Below are 19,291 nucleotides of genomic sequence, written 5' to 3'. Positions count from 1 at the left end.
TTATATGAATGTGACCTAAAATTTCATCTGATTTTTAAACAAGTCCTAAAAGTAGGCGAAGTAAACCTTGTTAAAGAAATGAAACATAACATATTAAATTTGGTCATAAATGTATTGAAAATAAAAGTAATGGCCCAATAACATATCTGTTTGTAGCAGATAATATAACATTTGAAGAAGAAATTAGTATGAGGTTTTCAATCAATAGGATAGCATTCAGGTGTGAGTTCCTTTTTTATTATTATTTATTCATATAGCGCCAACATCATCCATTGTGCTGTACATGGTATAAAACAGACAATATTGGGGAGCATAGATACATGAGTAGTTCAACACATTGTACAATCAGGACATTCAGCAACTCAAGTACAAATACATACATAGTTGATGTGGAGTTTGAAACATCACCAATACTGGTACATGTTCTTTTTGTAAAGTACAATAGAAATAAGAAACACTAGGGTGAGATCCCTGCCCTTGCAAGTTTACAATCTGGATGAAGAGTTTTATTTAACCCCTTTGGCGGTATGAAACATTCCTCCAGGGGGAAGCGCAACAGTTTTTTTAAATTTTTTTTTTGTTTAAATCATGTAGCGGGCCCAGGGCTCGCTACATGATAGCCGCTGCTCAGCGGCATCCCCCCGCCCTCTTCGATCGCCTTCGGCGATCTCCGATCAGGAAATCCCGTTCAAAGAACGGGATTTCCTGGAGGGCTTCCCCCGTCGCCATGGCGACGGGGCGGGATGACATCACCGACGTCAGCGACGTCGGGACGTCATTGGGAGTCCCGATCCACCCCTCGGCGCTGCCTGGCACTGATTGGCCAGGCAGCGCACGGGGTCTGGGGGGGGCGCACGCCGCACCGGATAGCAGCGATCGGGTGCGGGGCGGCGGCGATCGGGGTGCTGGCGCAGCAAAAAAAAATTATGTAAATCGGCCCAGCAGGGCCTGAGCGGCACCCTCCGGCGGCTTACCCCGTGTCACACACGGGGTTACCGCTAAGGAGGTTAAAGTGTAACAGTCGGACATAATATCAAAAATCAATTCTTTATTTTTATCTGGTAAACAAGTAATAAGGATGCTAACCAGGAAATCCAAAAGTTAAAAATCACTACTACTTTTCTTGTTGATATATGAGCATTCCTCAGTTTACCTGACTCTTATTTAGTACATTGCCACACAAAGGAAGTTGCAGGGCATGCTGGGTTGTCTTTTTTTTGCTTCTTTACTTTCCCCTCAAGATTTAACTAATGCAGCCTGATTGACTGAAGCCTCTTTCCCTCCTGTTTTTCCCTCCAACTCTTCTTTGATTGGCCAATATTTATCATGCTGAGACAAGGGACTTTCTATTGCAGAGCTGGAGGGAGGGGGGGGGGGTGCGTAAAGACTGGGAGGAGGGCGGGCAATGCATACACAATCAGGTAGAGGAGAGTAAGGGAGGAAATTACATCAGGATTGGCTTCTATATAGACAATTAAAATGGAGAATCTCAAGAAGGATTTTCTCTTCTTTTACTATAGAAAAATCACTAAAATCAAAATGTGGGCAGTGCAATACATACAGTACGTTATGTAAGTAGAGCAAGTATTTATCTACTTATATACTGTATGTGTTGTGGTTTTTTTCTGAGATAGTATGGCTGAAAGTTCCTCTTTAAAGAATGAGGATGTAGCAAAGCCTGATCACACATACATCTGTGGATGTGTATCATGGCTCAAATAAAAAGGTGTCTGAGGACCTCAGAAAAAAAAAGTTTTTGATACTCTTAAACCTGGAAAAGATTACAAGACCATCTCTAAAGAGTTTGGATCCCACCGATAAACTGTCAGACAAATTGTGTACAAATTAAAGACTATTGTTATGCTACCCAAAAGTGGTTGACTATTAACCACTTGAGGACGCACCCTTTACCCCCCCCCCTTAAGGACCAGCGTTGAATTCTGTGATCTGTGCTGGGTGGGCTCTACAGCCCCCAGCACAGATCAAACACCAGGCAGAGAGATCAGATCACCCCCCTTTTTTCCCCACTAGGGGGATGATGTGCTGGGGGGGTCCGATCTCTCCTGCCTGCGTGTGGCTGGCGGGGGGGGGGGGCACCTCAAAGCCCCCCTCCGCGGCGAAATTCCGCTTCCCCTCTCCTACCTGGCCCCCTGGTGATCGGGGCTGCACAGGACGCTATCCGTCCTGTGCAGCCTGTGACAGGACGTCCCCTGTCACATGGCGGCGATCCCCGGCCGCTGATTGGCCGGGGATCGCCGATCTGCCTTACGGCGCTGCTGCGCAGCAGCGCCGTACAATGTAAACAAAGCGAATTATTTCCGCATGTGTTTACATTTAGCCTGCGAGCCGCGATCGGCGGCGGGCAGGCTATTCACGGAGCCCCCCGCCGTGAATTGACAGGAAGCAGCCGCTCGCGCGAGCGGCTGCTTCCTGATTAATTAGCCTGCAGCCAGCGACGCAGAACTGCGTCGCTGGTCCTGCAGCTGCCACTTTGCCGACGCGCGGTATGAGTGCGCGGTCGGCAAGTGGTTAAAGATAACTCCAAATGCAAGGTTTGTAATAGTCTAAGAGGTTACAAAGAGACTTAACCTCAGCAACTGAAGGTCTGTCTTACACTGGTGAATATTGATGTTCAGGAGTTCCCTGTCAGGAGAACAATGGACAGCAATGGTGTGTACAGCAGGGTAGCGTGGAGAAAGCCACTGCTCTAGCCTAAAATATTGCTGATTGTTTTGATATAATTTTCTATAGATCATCATCAACATGTTTACAAGCCAGAAGGATACTGAAAGAATATTTAGTAGATGGATGAAGCCAAAGTAGAACATTTTGGCTTAAAGCAGATCTGTAAAACAAAAATAGTGCCACAATGGGGTATTTACCTCAGGAGGGGGAAGCCTCTGGATCCTAACGAGGCTCCATCCTCCTCCGTTCCAGCGCTGTTACCCACCAAACATCCGTCGGGGCTCCAGGATCATAACAATCCTGTGTGAGCCTCGGTGGAAATAGCTGAACTTGATTGGAACCACTTAACTGCGTAGGTGCAGACACTTTTCACCTGCGCAGTTGAGCGGATCAGATTGGGCTCGGCTATATCCACCTGAGCCCGAAGGAAAACCACTACTGCTACTACTGTTAAAGGCTCACACAGGATTGTCATGATCCTGGAGCCCAGCACCGCCAACAAGCTTGTCAGTGGATTTTCAATGACCGACAGTGCTGGAATGGAGGGATGGAGGAGGACGGTGGAAGCCTCATTAGGACCCAGAGGCTTTCCCCTTCTGAGGTAAGTACCCCATAGGGGCTTATTTTCTCTTATAAAAGGAACTGAACTCCGTCTGACAATCTGGTACCTATTGCTAAGTATAAGAGTTAGAGTAGTAGTCTAACATAGTTTTCCCTAATATATATTTATCTATCTCGAACTGCATGTACATGAAAGAAAGAGGGATGCACATGGAATGGGAGGGGGACTAGTGCACTTGAACTGGGAGACACTAGAAAGTTGACCTAGGTATGGAGCAAGTATAAATCTGGCCTAATGGGCTTTGGTACACGGGGGATGTGTGAATGTACCATATACTTGGAGCAAACACATGCTTTTAGTGACTTTTACGACCTACTGTGATTTTTATGTTATTCATAGAGTTTCTTGTATTTCTGTATTTTATTAAAGAGAACCCGAGGTGGGGATCTTAGAGTTAAATCTATACACAGAGGCTGGGTCTGGCTATAGTGCCCAGCCTCTGTTGCTAGTTGAATATTCCCTAAATCCCCCCTGCGCTCTGCACGAGCCCATCAATTACAGCCGCGCTGTCTGGCTCTGTTTACCTTTCTAGTGTCACTCACGCCGCTCCCCCCCCCCGCCTCCTGCAGAGCGCTGGTCCCTGCCTAGGTCCCTTCTCTCTAATCAGCTGCGAGGGAAGGGACGTGGGCGGGGATCGGCACTCTGCAGGAGGCGGGGGAGCGGCGTGAGTGGCACTAGAATGGTAAACAGAGCCCGCTGCGACACGCTCAGTGTCGCCAGCGCGGCTGTAATTGATGGGCTCGTGCAGAGCGCAGGGGGGGGATTTAGGGAATATTCAACTAGCAACAGAGGCTGGGCACTATAGCCAGACCCAGCCTCTGTGTATAGATTTAACTCTAAGATCCCCACCTCGGATTCTCTTTAATATTTCTGTTCTCTTTCTCATTCTATCACTTATGAGGTTGGCCAATTGTTTTAATATGTGTTACAATTACTTAAAGAGACTCTGAAGCGAGAATAAATCTCGCTTCAGAGCTCATAGTTAGCAGGGGCATATGCTGATAGACGCGACTAGAGGCAGGGCTGCAGCCGTTAGCCCTGCCTCTAGGAGCAGCAAAATCTACGACCAATTTGGTCGTTGATTTTGCGGGGGGGGGGGGGGGGTGGGTGTGAAGGGACCCCCGTTTAGCCGCGGGACATCAGCGTTTTAGCAGGGGCTAACTATGAGCTCTGAAGCGAGAATTATTCTCACTTCAGTGTCTCTTTAACAAATGCAGCAGCTTCTTATTACAATTTTCTTTGATTGCTAGAAAGAAAGATTTGCCAGTAGTTTTAATCTTTTCCCTCTATGCCAACTTTTAAATATTTTGCCAGGATTTCCACTTTAAAAAACACATAAACCCAAACTTGACCAAGGCAACTTCCATTCACAATCAGGATAAGCAAATATAAACAGTGTATAAAAGCAACTGCTGCATAGAATGCCCTTTTCATGGGTGAGATGTGTTTGGGACTGCAACCTACTATCTTTCCTCTTTGGCTTCTGCAGCTGAGTGGGTCAGTGACCATGGCCCTGATTCACTATGCATTGCCTGCAATCTGCCTTAAGGTGGCCACTAACTGTCCAATTTCTAGCGAAAAATCGTTTGAGCGATCAGAAATTCTGATTGGATTGGTTGTAAATAACCTCCATTGATGGACACAATCGATTATGAATAAGTGAAAAAAATGTCGTCCGAATAAATTGTCGTCGAACCAAAATTTGGATTTTCTTGTTGGTTGTAATAGATAGGAAGCAAAGATTGGTTTGTTGATGGTGTAGTGAACGATGTATTACAATATTTCACTTCCGATCAGAATTTCTGATCGCTCAAACGATTTTTCGCTAGAAATTGGATCATTAGTGGCCACCTTTACTGTTGCATGGTGAATCAGGGCCAATGTGACATACAAAGCAGGAAGAGCAATAGATGCCTAACTACATTTCCCAGAATCGCTGCATTACAGTAGAAACTATGAGGTATATTTGTGAAGCCCTGTTGAAATAAAGGTGTACAGGCAAGGGATTTACCTAACTGGCATCATACGTGCAACAGCTACACTGCATGTTACGTAGGTGTTGCGTATATAATGTGAGTTATGCAAAGTAAATAACTTATGTGATTTTCATAAGCCCCTGTAAGCTTAACGTGCACTGCCTGCGCATGTTAACTTGAATTGGTTTAGTGACTATACCCCTATGTGTCTATATGAGAAGAACATTGTGTAGAAAGTAGATATGCAAAATGTAAGACCTATTTAGGGACTGCAGTAAAAGTCGGCAGGCTTCTGTTCCCCACCTTTATACTTTGCTTACCTTTTTTTTTTATCTTCCATGAATACCAGTTCTTTTATCCATTTCAGGATATTTATGGAGTTTCTGTTCTTGGCTTTCCAGACTAATTTGCCAATGAAAATATCTCTGCTCTGTCCTTTATAAATCTAGTGGGAAAATGGAGAATTTACTTTGAAAAGTATTGTATAATGCATTTTTATATTAAAGGATAGTGATGGTCATGTCTAGGAGATCTCATAGAGAAGCATGTGATATGTTTGGTCAGCTGGTAGATCTGCAAAGTTCTGATTTGCTTTGATCACATCCTGGTTTAGCACATGATCATGACAAGCAAATCAGAGACTTATGCTGGGAATACACCATTAGATTTTGTGTTAGATAGATGGTTCGATAGATACTTTCTGACATGTTCAATTTTATTTTCGATCGTTTTCTTGATTGATTTCTCATAGAAGTGAATGGAAATTGATAAGAAAAGATAAGAAAATTGATCAGAAATTAGATCGGACAGTAAATCGACTGAGAAATCTCATTGTGTATTCCCAGCATTACATATCTATCACCTGACCAAACTGAGTTCTCCTAGATATGACCATCACTACTAAAGGACTTATTCAGGGTGTGAGATATTTTGATTTACTTTTAGCTCTGTAGGATGCTGAATGTTAATAACTGATTCTGAAGTGGCTCTCAGATGTGACATACAACCAAAACAGTACAGGGTTTTGTATTGGCAGGGCCTCCTCACATCTGTGACTTTATCGTACCGATTGTGACACGCAAAGCTTCTATTTCACATACATAATCACTTGAGCTACATTTAATGAACATATTTTTTTGATTTGTGTTGAAGAACACTACCAAACGAAATAGTACCATTGTAAGCCAACACTTTGAGTTTGACCTTAAATTTCACCAATGTGTTTTAAGTCCTTTTTGTGCTCTCTTAGTGCTGAAAAAGGTATTATTTAGTTATTAAGTTAAGAATAATCATGATGAAAGTTTATTACAGGGACTCTAAAATTTCTATTTGCCATACAGTATAAACATTGCCTATTTTTCAAATCTGTTATTTGCCTGTTGGAATATTCTCAGCCAGTACAGACCCTCATGCTTCATATTCCAACACACACACACACCTTCCCACAGCTAATAGTTGGCCACACATGTGTCCCCATCTGATGATTGGATACACGTGTCCACATCTAGTGACTGGCCAAGACTCATGTAAAGAGAGCACAGTTTTTATATCATGACTTCAGGGTGCTTTAAGGCTGATGACGTTACTAATATACTTATCTTCTCTGCTTTTTGGTCAGGTTATTTAGTACTCGATGTCCCCGATGCCAGGGCACCTTACCTCGCTCAGAACTGGTTATGAGGGTTGGGGAGCGAGTCTATCACACAGATTGTTTCCGGTGTTCTGTCTGTAGCCGGCGGCTTCTTCCGGGTGAGGAGATCAGCCTCCGAGACCAGGAATTATTGTGTGGGGCAGACCATAACATTCCAGGTATGGAGAAGTAACTGGTGATATGACATTGCCCAATATTTGTAAAAATGTTGAGTGAAGCATATTGTATTACGGTGCCAACAAATGATCCAATCTTTTTTTGTCCAGTCTCACCAATCTATGTGGTAGAAGGGTAAACTGAGTGAATATACTCTGGGCAGATTCTTTAGATAGTTCCTCATATTGCACAGAGGTGGTAATATTGGACAAAAAAAGGATTTGAACCTTAGTGGGCAACTGTAAACATGACATCATATTCACACAGCTTATTGTTAATAGCAGATCAGTTGGATTAACCAGAAGCATAATAATATACTGTATACAGTATATCCCATACAAACATACATGAATTTTATTACATAATGTAATCTTGCAAAATGGCCACAAAGATTTATCTCTGGTTTGCGTTCACTGAGAGATTTAAGAACCATGATGTGTTTATATTTACAAACATATGTTTCTGGTTTATTGTACAGAATTGTGCATCTACAAGGAAGCACCATATTAGCTTCCTACCTATATAGGCAGCAGTCGCTTAATTAGAATGTGTAATTTTTTGTAATAATAATTGATGTATATGTATTTTTTAAATTAGTATTAAAGAGGTTTTTTTTTTTATTCAGATAAGAGATAATGCCTTGCTATCTCATGATTATAATTTGTATCCTGTGTGTGGACTTTTAAACAATCTTAAAAGCTGAAAACAGCAATCAAATCACCATTTGTTGTACACTGAAAACCAGGACTTTCCCGTGCCTTACTGACAAGCTAGGCATATAGTGCTCCTTCCATTTGGTTTTAGTGTTAAAGGGGAACTGAAGAGAGAGGTATATGGAGGCTGCCATGTTTATTTCCTTTTAAGCAATACAAGTTGCCTGGCAGCCCTGCTGATCCTCTGCCTCTAATACTATTAGCCATAGCCCCTGAACAAGCATGCAGCAGATCCGGTGTTTTAGACTTTAAAGTCAGGTCTGACAAGACTAGCTGCATGCTTGTTTCTGGTGTTATTCAGATACTACTGCAGAGAAATAGACCAGCAGGGCTGCCAGGCAACTGGTATTGAATAAAAGGAAATAAATATGGCAGCCTTTGTATACCTCTTACTTCAGTTCCCCTTTAAAGGGAATCTGAAGTGAAAATAAACGTATGATATAATTAATTGCATGTATAGTACAGCTAAGAAATAAAACATTAGCAGCACAGATATGAGTCTCATATCGTTTCCAGTACAGGAAGAGTTAAGAAACTAGAGTTGTTATCTATGCAAAAGAGCTTCTCTGAGCTACAGTGCTGTTTACTGAAGCACTTATCTCAACCTCTCTTACTGTTTCTTGTTTGTTTAAGTTTTTACTGCAGTAAAGTTCAAAGGGTCATTAGCTCTGCCCTATTTCATAGTTTAAAATAGTTTGTAAACAGCAAATATTAGAGAATGATGGAATGGTAAAAAAAAAAAAAAAAAAAAAAAAAAAAAAAAGCTATGTTTCTGAAAATAAAAATATGAGACTTTTTCTTTTTTATTTTTTTTTGCTACAAATGTTCTATTAATTATCTATACTATACATACAATTCATTATATCATAAGGTTTTTTTTTCAGCTTCAGTGTCACTTTTAAAAGGGTGCCTTCAGACATGCAGATATTGATGGGCTTACTTAACAAATTGCCCTCTTTCACTTTTCTGCCCAGTGCATCTTTTTACAAAGGGAAGCTTGATCGATTTGTTCCATACACATACTGGCATGTGCAGCTGATATACACATGCATCATCACTGCTGGCTACAGGTGGACCTATGCTCTGCAGTTAGTCACTCAGATTTATGTGATTTTGTTTACATAATATGTAGTGACCAATAAGAGAACAAGGAAATACCCCAAATTCATTAACCACTTCAGGACTCAGCCTTTACCCCCCCCTTAAGGACCAGCGCTGATTTAGAAGATCTGTGCTGGGTGGGCTCTACAGCCCCCAGCACAGATCAAATAGCAGGCAGAGCGACCAGATCGCCCCCCTTTTTTCCCCACTAGGGGGATGATGTGCTGGGGGGGTCTGATCTCTTCTGCCTGCGTGTGGCTGGCGGGGGGGGGCACCTCAAAGCCCCCTCCACCGCAGGATTCCCCCTCTCCCTCTCCTCCCTCCCTTCCCCAGAGATCGAAGGCTGCACAGGAACCGATCTGTCATGTGACAGCGATCCCCGGCCGCTGATTGGCCGGGGATCGCTGATCTAGTACAACGCTGCTGCCATAGCAGCGTTGTAAAAATGTAAACAAAGCGGATTATTTCCGCTTGTGTTTACATTTAGCCTGCGAGCCGCGATCGGCGGCCCGCAGGCTATTCACGGAGCCCCCCGCCGTGAATTGACAAGAAGCAGCTGCTCGCACGAGCGGCTGTTTCCTGATTAATTAGCCTGCAGCCAGCGATGCAGATTTGCGTCGCTGGTCCTGCAGCTACCACTTTGCCAACGCGCGTTATGAGTGCGCGGTCGGCAAGTGGTTAAAAAAATGGCCACAGTTTAGTCCAGATTCAGTGTCATTATTTTGGACATGGCGATTTGGATCGATAATATTTTTGAGCACTGTAATAACAACGCAGGAGATTTGGGTGCAGCGGTCGCCACCATAGACCACAATAGGAATTACGGCCATAGCAGCGCTCAGTGAGTAACTTTGGGCCGTCAGAAGACAGAGCTGAAGTTACTTTTAAATCACTGTGATTCAGCCTCCAGCATAGCTGAAAGCTGAATTACATCATTCCCCACCATCCACGTGGACCTAGAGGGGGAATAGTAATTAACGCCGCCGGGAACTTGTGCAGCAGCAGGATAAGCCATATACCAGCTGTATCCTGCGCCCAAGTCTCCTGGCGGTGACTTCGTATGTATGCACTATTTTCCATGATCCTAACTCTAACCATACCTAACCTTATTGCTAGAGATGAAAAATTTCTTTTCTTGCCTAATTTTTATATTTTAGGTCTAATTTTTAAATATTTTTACTCCGAACTTTAGCCCTTTAAATCCACCCCAACACTAACCTAATACAACTTAGTTCTATCATGTGGTAAATTGTATAGGAAGTTCAACAATGTGGTAAATCTTTCCTTGTGAAATGAATGCCTCTTGGGAACTGTCATTTCAACCCCTTAAACATGGCAGTAAGTGGTGTTTCCTTGTTAATGCAAAATTATCTTTTGTAACTGATGACATTTTCTAAAGAGTTATTCTTTTACTGTCATGGCTGTAACCCATACTGTAATATTAGTAGAAAACTTTGCTAAACTTGCGGAGTAGCTGACCTCTACCCATGCATCTAATGCCCCTATTCTTCCTTTTATCAATGTTGGCCTCAGACACTGGCAGGTCCTCATCACTTAGGTCTCATATCCACAAGCAGACTGAGAAGACGACAAGAGTTCGGACAGTCCTGAATGAGAAGCAGTTACACACACTCCGAACGTGCTACGCAGCCAACCCCCGACCAGATGCCTTGATGAAGGAACAGCTTGTAGAGATGACTGGACTAAGCCCAAGGGTGATCAGGGTCTGGTTTCAGAACAAGCGCTGTAAAGACAAAAAGAAATCCATCTTTATGAAACAGTTACAGCAACAGCAACAACTCAGCGACAAGACGGTAATATACTCTTATGGTCAATACTGTTTATGAGGTGTCAGTGGTATTTTTATGTTGTTGTTGTGCCCTGGGATTGCTAAAAGCTCATTGATCCAGAAGTGGCATGTTGATCATCTCTGTAATACAAAATCATATTTTTCTTGCCAGGAAGCTGTTTTATGCAGACCTAAATAAGGGTAAATATGTAGGGCTTCATCTGGCCAGCTGTGATTGAACACACTAATAACAATAGTGCCTGTACTAATAGATGTATGCAGGCTGCTACTGTTCACCTCTTCTTAAAAGTGCTACTTGTCTGGATGTCACGTTGACTTTTTGACTATATAATTCTAAAAAGTATCTGTCCCCCAGTAAACATGTGTCTATTGGAGTCAAACACATGATCTTCAATTCATCAAAGCCTGTTCGAAAAAAACCCCCAAAACAAGTCAGGAAAATACCACAGCGCATGGCTGCGCTTTCATCCGTGTATGAACACAGCTGCACTGTGCAGGCACAATGACAGCCCATGCATATGCAGAAGCACTGAGCTGCTTATGCACAGCTTTTTACTGGTATAAGAAATCCGACTGGTTGCTATTACATTACATTTTTTAAATTCAGCTTAGTTTCAGTTTGTGTTTTAAATCTAGTTTTAGGCCTGTTCACAGTGGTCTGTTGTACTGCAGAATAATTCTGCATGTTAACTCACTGCCCATACAGGAAACAAGAGGTGGGGTATTATACAATATGCATATCTAAAGGCAATGTTTTTTTTTAGGTTATCTAGTAAGGAGTGCAACTTGGCCAGAGGTTTAAGGGGTAAATAATGAACAAAAAATGACATATCTAAATAATAACTGACATCCTTGTAAATTATTTGTATTTCCTCCATTGCTAACACGTGTTCTTGTTCTTTTAGAGTCTTCAAGGGTTAACAGGAACACCATTGGTAGCCGGCAGCCCTATCCGCCATGACAGTGCTTTACAAGGCAATGCTGTAGAGGTACAGACATACCAGCCTCCCTGGAAAGCCCTCAGTGATTTTGCATTGCAGAGTGACTTAGAGCAACCGGCCTTTCAGCAACTGGTGAGGAAGCAATGTGTGTAATATAGGCGTATTATCTCACTCCATACATTCTATATTCCATCTAGTATGTCATTAAGGAAGAATTATATGGCATGTCATTGGATTGGGCACTGATGGAGAATAACATTGGTAATTTATACCTTTTTACAATGTTTCTCTGCAGATGTCTTTCATATTCCCAGAATATCTTTCTAGTCAGTACACCACAGTAATTTGGGCACCAAAATAGCTGCTAGTGGAATATTGGTAAAATTACCAATATTTGATAAAATTACTGATATTCTTCTATGTAATTATGATAGTAAAATATCAGTAATACCTAAGGCTAACTGATCCCCCCAAGCAATACCTAACCCTAATGAAAGTGTGGCTACAAATATCAGGCGCCTCTGGTGCCCAAATGACCACTTATAGACCCTAATCACAGCTGTTAACATGGACACATAGGAGCCATTATGGTGGTACACAATAGGGATGGGCAATGAGATGCAAATAATTTCAAGTTGATACAGGATTATGACATGTTGTATGCAAATTTATACAGCTTGAAAATGGACCAATCAAATTTTACCTCAGCAAGATATGATTGGTTCATGTACAAGCTACATAAATTTGCATACAAAATTTGCATAATGCTGCATCAAATTGAAATTATTTCCATCTCCCTAGTGCCCAAAATACTGTGGCACCTCCCGGCGCCCAAAGTATCTGCTTCAATTTGACTAGCCTATTGATTGACAGCTCAAAATACAATAGCCACATCTAATAACCAAAGAAAAAAAAAAAGCAAAGTGGGCATGCCTTGCCGAGTCCCACAAGCCTGTACAAAGCACAGGAAGCAAGGATGTAACTCTATAGCAAAGAAGCTAACACTGTTTTCACTGATATTTAAAAGCAAATTATAAGAAATTTAAAAAGGTATGCAAAAATCTAAAGAAATAAAATCCTGCGCCTCAGCAAATTAGCATAAATTAGTTGATTTTTAATCTTATTAATGAACACAGCTAAAAATAGATATAATCATACAAATGTAATCGTAAAATTCCTATAAAATTGCCTAGAGGACCTCCTGTAGTGAAAAAAGCACCTATGAAGCTTGACTTATGTACCAAGATCTTTGTGCAAATGTCACAGTTCCAAAAATGATTTCTATTAATTAGTAAAGTTGATATGCCTTTATGCAATAAAGTTCTTATTGCATAAAGGCAATACAGGATCAAGTTACTTTACCGGAACGGAATTTTCCTCCCCCCGCTGCTGCTTACATGTCTGTTTGTACAGGAATAATACCAACCATCAGCAAGAAGGAATACATGCTGTGGTAGCGTGAGTATACGGATCAACACTGCTTTGAGGCTAATTGCTTTGCTATACCGATAAGAACTTTATTGCATAAAGGCATATCAACTTTACTAATTAATAGAAATCATTTTTGGAACTGTGACATTTGCACAAAGATCTTGGTACATAAGTCAAGCTTCATAGGTGCTTTTTTCACTACAGGAGATCCTCTAGGCAATTTTATAGGAATTTTTATATGTATTTGAGTTTTATTTAGAACGTATGTATGTTTGATGTTTTTATTGGGCTCATACACACTTTACCATCGATCAGGTTATTGATTAGGCCATGTGCACACGGCCGCTTGCTAAGTAAGGCGGGCTTAAACTGCACAGGTCTCCTCATTCAGGACATCGGGTTTGGTGTATTGAGCAGTAAGCTACACGATTACATTTGTATGATTATATCTATTTTTAGCTGTGTTCATTAATAAGATTAAAAATCAACTAATTTATGCTAATTTGCTGAGGCGCAGGATTTTATTTCTATTGTTTTTTCACTTTTGATGGGTATCTGAACACTATCCCATTTCTCCGTGCAGCCTTGCCATTTACATGTCAATCAGCGCTGCAATCATTTTCTTTGAGTATGCAAAAATCTATTTCAGCAACTGATATAACTTGGGTGACACATTTAGTAAAAGCATCATGGCACTCAAATAAAACACACGATTTGGGATTAGGTGACAATGTGATGGCATGACACCTAATTTGTATGTACTTATTTGTTTTAAAGAGTTAACTGTAGTGAAAATAACATAATGAATACACTTGCTTAGTTTTTACAATATTAATTTATACATTATTTACGCAGTGCTTGCCCATTTTAAAATCTTTCCTCCCCCAGATTAATAATCTAAAATTTATCACTGGTGGTTTTATCCTTCGTTCTGCCAGGTGATCTGTACAGAATGTTCAATACTGAGAGTTATATGCACAGAGGGAGAAATTGCTTGCTTGGCAGTGGGAAACAGACGTTATTTCTCACAATGCAATAAGGTTCACAGAAAGCAAACTGTCAGTACCTTGATCTTGACATCACACTGTGGGAGGGGTTTCACCACAATATCAGCCATACAGACCCCCTAATGATTTATCTGAGGAAATGTAAATATTTCTCGAGCGATAAGGGTATTAGGTACTGATTGGGATCAAGTTCAATCCTTGGTTAAAGTTTTGTCTTTAAGCCAAGCCCAAAATGGATAAAAGGAAAAGCTATAGTGAAGAACATGGACATGATCAACTTGTTTAAAAAATACTGGCATGTCGGATAGATCGTCTGTAATTATTCATCCGCAGTTAGTCTTTCTGTGATGCAATAATTTAGAAGGCTTATTTCAGTGAGGTTGCCAAGTTTACCAGGACAGCATCCTATGTTCACATAAGCGTTGTTATGTTCTGTGTTGCTTTCTATAGAGATGATGAGAGGACCTTCTCCCTCGATAAGCTGCCACTTACTGCCACTGTACTTGCATAATGTCCTTGACTTGTAATATACACACTGTCTGTCCTTGTTGTTTTTGTTTGTGTTTGTTAAGCAACTGCCAAGACAAATTCCTTGTAGGTGCAAACTTACTTGCCGAAATAAAATTGATTCTGATCACAACATGCCCTGTTCACTTCCACAGTGATACCATGTAGCAGCAATCAGTTCAGTTTTAATGATGTCATTAACCACTTGAGGACCCAGCCTTTACCCCCCCCTTAAGGACCAGCGCTTATTACAGAGATCTGTGCTGGGTGGGCTCTACAGCCCCCAGCACAGATCAAACATTAGGCAGAGCGACCAGATCGCTCCCCTTTTTTCCCCACTAGGGGGATGATGTGCTGGGGGGGGGGTCTGATCGCTCCTGCCTGCGTGTGGCTGGCGGGGGGGGGCACGTCAAAGCCCCATCCACCGCAGGATTCCTCCCTCTCCTCCCTCCCTTCCCCGGAGATCGGAGGCTGCACAGGAACGGATCTGTCCTGTGCAGCCTCTAACAGGCTCCTGCCTGTCATGTGACAGCGATCCCCGGCCGCTGATTGGCCGGGGATCGCTGATCTAGTACAACGCTGCTACTGTTAGCAGCGTTGTAAAAATGTAAACAAAGCGGATTATTTCCGCTTGTGTTTACATTTAGCCTGCGAGCCGCGATCGGCGGCCGCAGGCTATTCACGGAGCCCCCCGCCGTGAATTGACAGGAAGCAGCCGCTCGCGCAAGCGGCTGTTTCCTGAATAATTAGCCTGCAGCCGGTGGTCCTGCAGCTACCACTTTGCCGACGCGCGTTATGGGTGCGCGGTCCGCAAGTGGTTAAATGCGGAGCTTGGGAGTAGAATAGTAAACAGGGAAAGATCCCCATTTTATTACAGGCATTGAAAAGCAATACCAGCTTAAAATGATGATACCAGGGGCTATATGTAGGTTTTTTTTTACAGTAAAATTATACAGTATTAACATTAGAATAAAAAAAAATGGGCATCTTAGAAGTTAAATTAGCAGTGTAGGAGAGCTATTGAGAAAGACTGCATTTTGACCTTAGGTTCACTTTAACAGAGAACTCCAACATGATAAAACTATTCCCTTAGTAATATCACACATTGCAACTCATTTTGATATATTTCTCTCATTTTAAATATGCTTTAAAACACTGCTAGTATAGGCGTTTTAGCTTGTGTAAACCGTGCTAGTCAGGACTTGAGTTTAGCCATTCTATTGTATTTAAAGAGGAGCTGTTAGGTATAAGGTCTCAGAGAAAATAAACACATATATCAGTAGCTAAAGATTGGCTGTACTTACATTACATATGCATTTCACTGTCCACGTTTGGATTTCACAGAATTTTTATATAGTATATGCAGAGATTGATGCTCCTGACAGCTCATGGCAGGCTCCATGTTTTTCTGTCAAATGTGTCGTCATGTCCTGCCTGCTTCCTGATCACAGATAAGCTCCTACTTGAACAACACAGTGTGCAGTGAATATTAATGAGCCATGTGGCTAGGAACAATAGCTGACTCCTGCAGAGTACTCTGCCCCGAGATTTATCAGTGCTACACGCTGGACTGATTACAAGCTTCTGTAACGTCTCATTAGCAGCCGAGGGGAGGGCCCCAGAATGCTTTGCAGTTTAGTATGCGGCTTGCGTCTTTATGGGTCTATAACAGACTTGCTGATAAGCACACATCAAAGGTAACTGAGATTTTTATCTTCACTAATGGCTTTTGAGCTTCCTTCTAAACTGTTTAACACAGGAGAATAGAGGTTTAAATTAGCTTCTGCAGCCTGACAGTTACTCTTTAAGGGTCTTTTCACATTATGGCGTTGCGGTAAGCAATTTTACTGTAAGCGGCCGCTAAGTGTATTATACAGTAATGCAAGTCTATGGCAATGCAGTAAGTGCATACACGGACCGACGGGAATCCCGGTGATGTACTTACTGTGCGGCATAAAACCATGTCGACAATGTTTGCCGCAGGGTAATATAAAAGGAGTTTTAGAGCGGTGCAATTATCCTGCAGCTGCCTCTCCCGTGGCAGGAGAATTGCACCACACAAGTGCGAAACCGGCCTAAAGGTTACTCTCTCATCTTTCTCTCTCTGCGTTTCTGCTTACCTCTCAGGCTCATGCAAATATCATGTGTCAGACAGCTTGATAAAAGTGAAGCTTAAGAAATGTTAAAACTTTTCAAGACCAAATATGTTTTAAAAAGGTATAAATATCATGTATTATTCATACTAAATGTACACTCTAATTACACTTTGTAGGGTTCTCATGTAAGGTGTTGTCACTCTAATATGCACATTAAAGAACCAATGTGGTCAGATGACTCTTGTCCTAAGGCTCTTGCAAGGCAAGTGTGCTATCCACCATACTGCAGATCATTACAGATAATCATTTTATGGCAAAAGTTACTGAAACTTGCCAAAGATTCTGCTAAATTTCTTATATGGACTTAGTGCGTCTATAGGAATTGTATATGTAATGTAAAAACTTTTATAACGTGGGAAGTAGAGGAACGTCAATGTAAATTCAGAGGTTTTATTGGCATATAAGATAACAGTGACTGTGTCAGTAAAAGCAGTGACTGTAACAGCCCTGATATACATGTGGGGTAACCGTGCCTGTTTATGTGCTGTGTACACATCTCCACTCACACTGTCACAGCCATAAATATATATGATCCCCCCAGGATGGAGATCACTAAAATGCTCCTTTCATTTCTGTTTGTTCGCTTTCATGTCCTTTAATCAGATGTTTGCTTTCTACTTTACCCTGTTTTGCACTTTTATTGTCTTTTCTTTCAGTGTTTTTAGCTTTAACTTTATTGCCTTGTAATTTTTCCTTCTAATTTTACAGCCATTCTCTCTATTGTCTTCTGCTCCCTTTCAGTCTATTTAGCAGTGCCCTCTGCTGTTTACATTTGAAGTTATTTAACTGCCCTGTCTTGAATTAATCTTGTGTTGTCTGCTTGCCCTTTGTGTCTTCAGTTAGGGCTTTATCCACACACACAGACAGTTGAAGAGTGTGGCTGCTTAGCAGCTCTTTAAGTGAACAACAATCAGTACATACTGTATTATGCACAGATAGCTGAATCAGAGTAGTTTTCTTGAAAATTATTCCACGCTGCTTCTCAGGGGCAGTGAATTGGCTTTGCTGCCGCAGTACACTGTGAGGACCTTGTTGAGTTCAGTATGATTGCTGTATGAATTCTGTGACCACATAAAAGTGTAAGCAGTTAGTTTCAGCAGTTAACGCAGAGTAAAGTGGTAGTGGAATAACTCCATCTATACCATCTGCATGAAGTAACCATTGGGGTGTCTCTTTGTTTACTTAGTGGTATGGGTGTTGTCCAGGTAACTGTCTTTATCTCATGTTGACTCTCTAAATGTGTTGCAGGTATCGTTCTCGGAATCAGGATCTCTTGGTAATTCTTCAGGCAGTGATGTCACTTCCTTGTCCTCCCAGCTCCCCGATACCCCAAACAGCATGGTCCCCAGTCCAGTGGAAACGTGAGGTCTTCAGTGTGGGACTGAGCAGCATGGACCCCGCATGAACCCCCTTTACACTTTAAACAGTGAACAAACCCCAAGCACTCATACTGCAGGTCATACTCCCCATCACCGGGGCCGTGCATCAGTCTGGAACCTGCACGACTCTGACTTTTACTGGGATTTGGGAAGAAAACAGGAATTTATAGTTCTTTTTTGAACTAGTCTCACCCACAGCTCATCTCAGACGAAGGTGACTTTTATTCGGCCAGAGTTTGGCCCACAGCTAGAATGCGATCGTCTGCTTTCAGTATTCAAATGGCTGAGACTCTGTCTTCTTACCTGAAGTCAAGGGATATAGGAATATTTATAAAATATCAAATGCTGAGACGTTTGGTGAATATGGTAATTTATCTTGTGGATCGAGGACTTTATTATCGAACAAAAGTAAGTTATTAATATTTATTGTCAAAATTGGAATTACATTGATTAATATGAAATCTTAATAAAAAATACTAGTGTAAAGGTCTGGTGGTTTGTCATATTAACATCAAAACACTAATGAGTTGAACAACATGAAGAATTAAAAGTGTACCTTAACTCAGATACAAAAATCAAATAAGTTTACCAATTATCTCCCTGTCTTCCATTTTAGAATGTTGGCCTTTTTAAAACAAACTGGCCATGTTTGGCAGTTTCCTGATAGAACGGGGTCAAAGAGGGGTTTGGCAATTTGGGCCGAATCCCTAGACACTTCTGACAGAACTTTGGCGCAGATGCTGGAGGATGATATCATAGGTTGCAAGCATGCAGTTCCACTACCAGTAAGTGTGAGAAAGAACATGACCCATAGGGGCTGCAGCTTTTACTACTGAACAGTATAGAATACTCTATACTGTGAATGTCATGTCTGCTTAAAAGCAATGGAATGTTTTATACTTGTTTTACAACAAAAACATGAGGACTGAAATGTGGGAACTGCAATTGCTAAATTTGGATTTAAATTGGCACTATAATGAAAAAAACTAAGTGTATACGCACATTTACCTATACATTATTAAAGTGCATGCTGTATACACAGTACTATATGCAACTGAAAAAGTTTCTAGTTTCCAATTCTGAAATGTACTATTCTTTACATTAAACTGACGCCATGTAGCTATACTGACGGGGTTTGGATCAAAACATTCCCTCA

The 19,291-nt window shown here is 41.6% G+C and overlaps 1 protein-coding gene across 2 annotated transcripts in view; it reads left to right on the top strand.

Annotated features, from left to right (window-relative positions):
* The window catches only part of ISL2 (ISL LIM homeobox 2), a 38,658-nt gene extending 20,037 nt beyond the window's left edge, over window positions 1–18,621 (top strand). The window contains exons 3-6 of one of the 2 annotated variants that reach the window (XM_068275844.1): window positions 6,902–7,092; window positions 10,438–10,718; window positions 11,620–11,787; window positions 18,005–18,621. In XM_068275844.1, the coding sequence (XP_068131945.1) occupies window positions 6,902–7,092; window positions 10,438–10,718; window positions 11,620–11,787; window positions 18,005–18,121 (757 nt within the window). In that variant the 3' untranslated portion in view covers window positions 18,122–18,621. Of the gene's footprint in view, window positions 1–6,901; window positions 7,093–10,437; window positions 10,719–11,619; window positions 11,801–18,004 lie in introns of both variants that reach the window. The other variant, XM_068275845.1, reaches the window with a different exon arrangement.
* Window positions 18,622–19,291: the final 670 nt, after the last annotated feature.

The sequence above is a fragment of the Hyperolius riggenbachi genome, chromosome 3, assembly GCF_040937935.1.
Source record: "Hyperolius riggenbachi isolate aHypRig1 chromosome 3, aHypRig1.pri, whole genome shotgun sequence".
NCBI lineage: Eukaryota > Metazoa > Chordata > Amphibia > Anura > Hyperoliidae > Hyperolius > Hyperolius riggenbachi.
Note: the sequence above shows the minus strand (reverse complement) of the source record. Positions and strands in the feature narration are given on the sequence as shown.